At 62.1% G+C, this 8345-nt stretch overlaps 1 protein-coding gene across 10 annotated transcripts in view; it reads right to left on the bottom strand.

Moving 5' to 3' along the window:
• Nucleotides 1-464: 464 nt before the first annotated feature.
• Nucleotides 465-8345, bottom strand: part of LLGL2 (LLGL scribble cell polarity complex component 2) — a 33730-nt gene continuing 25849 nt past the window's right edge. For 4 of the 10 annotated variants that reach the window (XM_059998199.1, XM_059998200.1, XM_059998201.1 and 1 more), the window contains 16 exons: nt 8057-8211; nt 6003-6366; nt 5712-5865; nt 5518-5622; nt 4848-5140; nt 4599-4749; nt 4094-4244; nt 3321-3437; nt 3040-3206; nt 2408-2672; nt 2013-2166; nt 1731-1759; nt 1459-1506; nt 1193-1235; nt 1027-1065; nt 465-814 (listed from right to left, as the gene is read on the bottom strand). In XM_059998199.1, the coding sequence (XP_059854182.1) occupies nt 757-814; nt 1027-1065; nt 1193-1235; nt 1459-1506; nt 1731-1759; nt 2013-2166; nt 2408-2672; nt 3040-3206; nt 3321-3437; nt 4094-4244; nt 4599-4749; nt 4848-5140; nt 5518-5622; nt 5712-5865; nt 6003-6366; nt 8057-8211 (2293 nt within the window). In that variant the 3' untranslated portion in view covers nt 465-756. Of the gene's footprint in view, nt 845-1001; nt 1066-1192; nt 1236-1458; nt 1602-1730; nt 1760-2012; nt 2167-2407; nt 2673-3039; nt 3207-3320; nt 3438-4093; nt 4245-4598; nt 4750-4847; nt 5141-5517; nt 5623-5711; nt 5866-6002; nt 6367-8056; nt 8212-8345 lie in introns of those variants that run through there. The other 6 variants (XM_069540133.1, XM_069540132.1, XM_069540130.1 and 3 more) reach the window with 6 other exon arrangements.

The raw sequence follows: 8345 nt of genomic DNA, 5'->3' as shown, positions 1-8345 counted from the left end.
GAAGACAGGTGAATAAAGATGTAGCCCAAGTTGAATCAAACCCCAGGCTTACGAAGACCTTAACTGCCCCCCATGCCTCAGCAGCACCCCACAGTCCTTCCCTGAAGTCTGGAAGAAGCCATCGGGCCTGAGATACTGTGTACATCTTCCCCTCCTAACAGCAAGGGAAGGCCAGCCAGGGGCAGCTAGGGGCCTCCCACTGCCCCCCACCCGGGGATGCAGTCAGGCTCAATTCAGTTAACTTTCACCATTTATTCCCAAAGAGAGAAGGCATATAGCGTTCGGACACGACCAGATACAGTTTGATCTGATTCAAATAGCTTAAAAAACAGATTCTCCTGAGCACCAGCCTGGTCCAGGGGATGGACCCGAGGGGCAAAGGCAAGGAACCAGCCAACGATCATTCCTATTTACGTGGAAAATCTCTGCACAATTAAAAAAGTAAAGTCGTTGGGCCAGTCCAGTGAAGAGGTAATAAGGTGTTTATTAAAAACTTTTTCACCCAGAGGCAGTTAACATTTATAATTTAAAACCCAGCCCACTACAAAAAGCGGGGAGACGGGGATAAAAACTGTGCAACATTGACAAAAGGACCGAGAGGGTCAAGGCCCGAGGAGGGAGAGCCCCAGGGGCCTGGGGTCCCTCCTCTCCCAAGGCCAGGAGCAGCAGCAGGGTGGGCACTGGGGGTGCCCCCAGCCCCTGCACGGCCCAGTGCACGGGCCTCTCCAGGTGGGGCAGTGCCCCCAGGAAGAGCCGTCAGTAGTGTGTGTTCGTCGTGCAGAAGGAGACAGATCCACAGCGACTCAGGAGCACCCTGGGCGGGACGGGGGCCTCAGTCACCCGCCTGAGCCCAGACATGGAGGTTTTCGGGCAAGTGGGGGTGTGTGTCAGGGCTGGGATAGGCCTAAGGGCCTTGGGGAGCGGGGACGGGGGCTCCTGTCCCTCCTATCCCTCCCCAGGAGCGTGCCCCACCCCACCGTGCAGCAGCACCCAGAGCCCCTACCTCCCCCATTGCTGAGGCTGTACCCCACGGCCACTCGCGGAGAACGCCAATCACCACAGCTCCTGCGTGGGCAAAGACAGGGCCGTCACCGTCCACGGGGGCTGCAGACAAGGACCCTCATTCCCAGAGCTCCCCTGGAACGTCTCCCGGCACCAGGGGCCCAGCCCTGCAAGCCTGAGAGTCACTCACCCTCGGTCTCCCTCCAGCGTGCTCTGGATCTCCTTCAGGACTCCTGCGGGGCAGGGGGGCAGGGGTGGGGAGCAGAGGCGTGGTGAGGCAGGCTGGGGCTGGGCCAGACACCCCCCTTTCTGCCCCTTCTACTGATGGGGTGAACGGGACTGCCCTCCTTCAGGAAAACGGCCCTCGTTCCCACCCTGGCCTTCCAAGCACGCTCCCACCCTCCGCCCCGCACATCCCCCCTGCCAGCCAGCCCACCAGCACCTGCCCTGACTCACTCTCGTCATTGAGCAGAGCGTGCTCCATCACGGGGCCCGACCTCCTCTCTGGAAGGCAGAGGCCAGGCCAGGTGAGCCTTGGGCCCTCCTCTGCCCCAGCTCCCTGCTTCTGGGGGTGGGGTTGCTGAAGCCTGAGCCCAGGACTGGAAGGGAAGCTGTTTCGACTCCCAGCCCGAACACCACCTGCTCACCTGGGATCCCCTTCCCTCCCCAGGTGTGCTCACAACGCCTCGGCCCCCACACGCCCCTGGCCCCCGAGAGGCCTGTCTTACCCTCTCCATCACTCTGGCTCCCTGAATTCCTGTGGAGAAGAGACAGTAAGGATGGGGGGCCACTAGGCTCCCCGTTCCGGAAAGCCCTGGTCCCGTGAAGAATGAGGTCGACTGACCAACTTGCGTGGGAGGGTGGGGCATACAAAGCGGGGCAAGGAGGCAGAGCTGGGAGGGTGGGCTGAGTTCACGGGGGAAGGGGACTCTGACCAGCCCCCAGGGGGCACCCCAGGGAAGGTGGGGTGAGGAGGGGCTGGAGCAAAGGCCACCTGGCCTCTTACCCACCTGGCTCGGCCCGAGGCCTTTTCAGGGCCCGATCTGTCGCGGAGACGGCTGTGGTTCTTCGTTTCTGCTGAATCCACCAGGCACCGGGGCTCAACCAGCCACTTGGTGGAGAGAGAGAAGCGCTCAAACTCGGAGGGTGAGATCAGGTAGAAACCTGGGGGGTGGAGAAGCCTGGCAGGTGAGGCCAGCCTGAGTCTCCCGGACCTTGCGGCTGCCAACAGAGCTGCCCCCCCAGGGGGGATTAGGGGCCAGAGGCTCCCAAAGTTCTCTGCCTGAGGAGCCTGGCCTTGACCGGAATACCCCCGACTGCCCTTCCCAGCAGCCCTCGCGGCAGAGCAGGAGCCCCAAACGCAGCCCTGCGGGCAGAGGTCCCGACGTGCCCACCGCCTGCACACCTTGGCCATATTTGGTGAAGACGCAGGAGGCGATGCCGCTGACGTCCTCCCGGCGGATGCAGCTGTACCGCACCTGGGGCTTGAGCAGGGGCAGCGAGACCACCTGGATGTCGCCCAGGTTGGTGAGGACAGCCAGGTGGTGCTCCCCGTAGTCCTCGGCTCGACAGCTGCCGAAGCGGGCCGCGCTGACCCGCCGCACCCGCGAGCCCTCCAGGGCGGTCAGCTTCAGCTTCAGCCTGGCGCTGACCTTGGGCAGCGTGAACACCTAGGGCACAGGGCAGCCAGTCACGCCTGAAGCCAGACCAGTTTGCAGAGCTTCGTCCAGTCAAACGAGGACTTCCCGCTTCCCTGCCCGAGGCTGCCGCTGGGCCTGGCCCTCAGATGTGTGGTCGCTGCACTCAGACTGCGAGGACGCCAGTCCCTGTCTGTGTTTTCTGTCCCTTCCCCAGACATAGGTCCTGCTTCAGTGTCCCCACCACTGACCCTGGGGTCCGGGGCTCCATCAAGACCCTGCTTCTTTCCTGTGCCTCTGCAGCCCTCACACAGCAACTACAAACAACGTTAAGTGAGTCCCAGCCATTATCGTTTGTGCCAGGGATTCCCGGGGGACCCCAGCTCCTCCCATAAGGCACCTTGAACTGCTCCTCCGACACGACAAGCAGCTGGTGGCTTCCCTGCATGTCGGGGCTCTTTGACAGGTCGTGGGCCACCTCCAGGGGCTCGGGAAGGGGCACGCTGTGTCCGTCCAGCACCAGGATCCCCACCACGGGCGCTCGGTGCATCAGCTGGATCTCCTTGGCTGCGGGGATGGAGGGAGGCGATGGGGCCGGTGGTCGGGCGCAGCACGAGGCCGGACACACCCTCCCGCTCCCAGCCGAGGCAGACAAGTGCTCTCCCCCCGGCCAGCACTCACCCTGCTCCGCCCGCACCGGCTCATCCATCCTCCGCTCGGCGGGGGGCACGCGCAGGGCAAAGGCGTAGACGGTACCTCCGTTGGTGCCAGCCCACAGCGAGGGGCAGTGGCGGGAGCCTGCCAGGAGGCAAAGGTTTACATCTAACCCCTGGCTCTGGGGGTCAGGGGGAGCCAGGAGACCTGGCTCACTACCTGTGTGACTCCAAGGTCAAGTCAGCAAACTTTCATAAACCTCAATTTCTTCCTCTGTAAAATGGAGCTGCTGTGGGCCCTGCCTACCTCCTGGGTGTAGACGAAAAAGGCTGGGAAGGCTCTCTGACGACCCAGAGCCCCAAGCAGATGAGCCCAAACCCGGGACAGCTCGGCCCTCGAGATACAGCAGCAGACAGCCCTCAGCCCACCCTTGCCCTGGCAGGAGAAGAGAAACAGCCAGGGAGCTTCTAGAGGGCCTACTGGGTACCAGCAGGCACGTGGCACGTCCCAACGCTCGCAGCCACTCTAGGAGGAAGCTATCCCTCCATTTTACAGGGGGAGAAGCGAGACCCAGAAAGGCTAAGTGACACGTCCAAGGTCACACTTCTAGAGAGTGGTGGAGCCTGGATACGAAGCCAGGGCGATCAGACTCGGAGACCCAGGCACGGGAGGGAAAGGGGCGGGCGAGGGCTCCAGTCTCCCCTTGCTCACAGGGGGAACCCCTCTTAGGGGTGCACCAGCCAGCAGCCTCTGACACGCCCTCACGCCAGAGGGCCCCCCACCTCAAGCTGGCCACTCACTGTCCCGCAGGTAGGTGTCAGCGAAGTAGAGGGTCCGGACAAAGCCCGTGAAGGAGTCCTCCGCCGAGCGGGCCTCGATCTTGCGCTGCACGGGCGCCAGCTCCATGTTCTGGAGGCCAGTCCTCTCTGCCCTGCTGCTCCCCTCCTGCACCTGCGGTTGAGTGGGCCAGGCCTGAGGGTGGGCTCTCGCCTTCCTTCCCGGGGGCATCAGATTGCTCAACAGCGGGCCTTCCGGGAAGAGTGGCCACAGCCCCTGCCACCGCCTGCCTGGTAATACTGACTGAGGACGTGGCCCTGAGGCATTACAATGACTGCCTTTCACACTTAGGGAAGCCGAGGCACAGAGAAGCAGTGCGGCGGATCCGAGGTCACAGGGTTGGTGGGGGTCGGGGGTGGCCCAGAGCCCGTGTCTATGGCCAAAGCAGGCGGGGCAGGGATGGGTGGTGGGGACCTGCCGCTGGCTGCTCCGGGCTCTGCCCGGGCTCGTGTCCGGCCCCGGCCTCACCTCTCCCGGAGGGCCAGCAGGCCGCCGCTTCCTGCTGGACACCCGGCTGCGACGTATCCGGCGGAAGGACTGGCGCAGGGACTTCTTTAGGGACTTCACACGGGACAGCGGGCCCTCCAAGGCTAGCTGGTCATTGGGGTGCAGCGTGCACCTGGGGGGACGATGGGCCATCAGCATGGCCAGGGCCTGAGGGACCTTGCCAATCCAGGCACCAATCCCAGACCCGGCCACCCCGGGAGGTCTGCTCACTTGACAAAGACCTGCCGCCGCTGCTGGTGGTCAAAGAGGCCAAAGCCGTGGCTGGTGCCGAAGGCCACGAGCCGCCACTCGGAGTGCAGGGCCAAGGAGGTGACCACAGCCGGGGGCTGGCACTGCACCAACACAAAGGGCTGGAAGCCGGGCTCGAAGTGCACGGGCCCCGGGCGGGCACACAGGCGCTCGTGCCCCTTCCAGCGGTAGCCCTCCTGGTCCTGCAGCAAGTCGGCCTCCACCTGCTCCACCGCGTGCTCCGCCGCCTCGTCATTCAGCTCCAGCACCAGCACCTGGGCGGGGCGGCAGATGGGCTGAACCACCCCCCGGCACCAAGGGACGGACGGCAGGACCTCAGGGACCCTAACGGCAGGGGCGGCAAAGGACCCAAGCTCCACGCCAAGGCCAAGGGTCGGAAGTGCCCAACCTCTGGCTCTTAATCCCGATTTCTGGAGGAGAAAGGCCTCCCTCTAATGGGATCAGGGAACTTCCATTCACTGGGAGGAATCAGAGCCACAGGGGCAGGGGATGCACCAGGGGGCACTCAGGAAGCTGGTTCCTGGCCCTGCTGCCCCCCAAGACTGAGAAGCAAGCTCGTGGGCCTGGACGCTGCGCAAAGTCACCTGATCAGCCCTCCCCACGGCTCCGCACGCCCAGCCCGGCCCGCTACCTGCCCTGCTGTGCCGGCCACAGCCAGGTAGCCACTGTATCTGCAGAGGAAAATCTTCTGGATGCCCAGCCGGGGATCGTCGCTGTAGGGGTCGAAAGAGCCCACCTGACAAGGGAGAAGAGCTCCGTGAGGGGCCCTAAGTGCTGGACCTGGCCCATCCCCGCCCTCCCCGGTTCCCAGGCTCCGGGCCTCACCTTGCGGAGGGGGGGCCACTCGTCCTCACCCTGGGCACTGAGGCTCTCGCTGGGGTCTGTGTCGGTGAGGAACACCCGTACCGTGCTGAGCTTGTAGAGCAGCCGCAAGCAGACGCCCGAGGCATCCCAGAACCGCACTGTGCCGTCCTCGTGCCTGTGGGCAGAGCCCGCCTGCCGCCCGTGAGAAGGATGCCGGGCCAGAGGAGCCCGGGACTGGCACGCACACCCCCCGAGCTCTGCTCCCACCCCACACGTCCCACTAGGCAGGAGAGTACGATCAACGTCACCTACCCCGTGAGCAGCAGGTCCCTCTGGGGTGGGGCCGGGGCCAGGCTGGTGCCACCGTCGATGGGCCACTCCTGGAGGAGATGACGGAGAAGTTCATGGGCGAGCCTGGCTCTGGGCTGGGGCGGGGCTGGGGCCGGGGCCAGACCTACCATGGCGGAGAAGTGTGTGTTCTGCCGGCTGCCGGCAGCGATGATGCGCTCCCACAGCTTCAGGGGGATGTTGGAGACATGGTGGGAGCAGGTGATGGCGGAGCAGTGCAGGGAGGCCAGGTAGGGAGGCTGGACCGGCGGCCAACCAGCCGTCTGCAGGTCAATCACGACCAGCTCCTCCTCAGCCAGCACTACCAGGGCATAGGGGTCATCAAGGGCTGTGGGGACAGGCCAAGGGTCAGGGGCTGCAGGAGCCACTGGGAAGCAGTCTGTCCAGCCTGGCCCTGTAGAATCTGAGGCTCTAGGGCTGGAGCCAGGGAACCCACATTTTAAAAGCAAGCTCCAGATCCAACAACGCATAAAAAGAATTATATGCCATGACTAAGTGGGATTTATCCCAGGTATGCAAGGCTGCGTCAACTTTCGAAAAACAATTAATGAAACCCATTGCATCAAGAGGCTAAAAAAGATAAATCGGGAACTCCCTGGCAGTCCAGTGATTAGGACTCTATGCTCTCACCGCCAAGGGTCCGGGTTCAATTCCTGGTTGGGGAACTAAGATCCCACAAGCCGTGTGGTGTGGCCAAAAAAAAAAAAAAAGAAAAATCACATGATCATAGCGATAGATGCAGAAAAACTATTTGACAAAACCCAACATCCATTTATGATTAAAAAAAAACTCTCAGTAAACTAGGAATAGAGGGGAACTGCCTCAACTCGATAAAGAATATCTACAAAAAACCTACGGCAGGCTTCCCTGGTGGCGCAGTGGTTGAGACTCTGCCTGCCGATGCAGGGGACGCGGGTTTGTGCCTGGGTCCGGGAAGACCCCACATGCCGCGGAGCGGCTGGGCCCGTGAGCCATGGCTGCTGAGCCTGCGTGTCCGGAGCCTGTGCTCTGCAACGGAAGAGGCCACAACAGTGAGAGGCCCGCGTACCGCTAAAAAAAAAAAAAACAAAAAAACCCCAAAAAACCTACGGCTAATGTAATACTTAATGGTGAGAAACGTGAAGCTTTCCCACTGAGATCAGGAACAAGGCAAGGTTGCCTCCTCTCACCACTCATTTTCAAGTACTAGCTAATGCAATAAGACAAGAAAAGGAAATAGAAGGCATACAGATTGGGAAGAAAGAAGTAAAACCGTCTTTGTTCACAGATGACATGATCATCAATGTAGAAAACCTAAAAGAATCGACCAAAAACTGGCCCTGGCTCCCACCACGCTGTCAGGTATGAGGAGGGAAGAAGAGGCTGAGAAAGGAGGAAAAGCAGGTTCAGAGTCTCCCTCCAAAGGGCCACTGGTGAGGCTGGGAGAACACAGCCCAGGGTGTCCTGAGCAGGCCTGCCTCCCTCACCTGGAGGTCAGAGTCATCTAAGGAGGAGGCCCACCCTCCTGGAGATCTCCCACCAGGCCTCCTCTCTAGGTTTTGACACCAGCCCTTTCTGGTCTTGCCTGTCACCCAATTTAGAAAGCTGACTCAGGGCTTTGTTGGCCTGGCTGAGTTCCAGGAGACCAGCTCAGCTGGCCCACACTGCTACCGGCCCCACCCCACAAGGAGGGCTTCACCATGTCCAGGCCAGGAGCCCTTTGCCTCAGCCAGGTGGGTGTTAAGCCCAACAGTGCGGATCTGCCCACCTTTGGGCCAAGTCCCAGCTGAGCTGGGGGAGGGCAAAGAGAGCTTGGGGTGGATGGGAGGCGTGGCCAGCAAGGACAAACCACAGGCCAGCGGGGAAGGAGAGGGAGCAGCCTCGGGGACACAAAGAAGAGGTGCAGTGGGACCTAGGGACTCAGGGGTGGCAGCTTTGGGAACGCCTGCAGGCCCTTCCTCTTTGCTTATGGATGGGGGTGGGCTGGATCCCCACACCTCCTGGTGGCCTGCCCTTCACACTCACTCCCGCTCGCCTACCAGCCTCAGGGTTCGCCTCAATGAGGACAGTGAAGTCGATGACGCGGGAGGTGAAGTCAAAGGCTGTCTGCTGGCCGTTGTGGATGACTGAGATGCAGTGGCGGTCCCCATAGCTGGCCCGTGGCATGCCGCCCTGGAAGATGGTGAAGGGCAACCTGGCAGGCACAGAAGAGCAGGGGGTGGGCTGCTGACGCCGCCCCAGAAGCCAAGGGCTGAGCCAGCCGTGGGGTGGCCCTGTGACTGGCCTCTGCAGCAGGGCCTGGCATGAGGGCTGGCCTCAGTGTAAGTG

Source organism: Delphinus delphis, chromosome 19 (assembly GCF_949987515.2).
Source record: "Delphinus delphis chromosome 19, mDelDel1.2, whole genome shotgun sequence".
NCBI lineage: Eukaryota > Metazoa > Chordata > Mammalia > Artiodactyla > Delphinidae > Delphinus > Delphinus delphis.
Note: the sequence above shows the minus strand (reverse complement) of the source record. Positions and strands in the feature narration are given on the sequence as shown.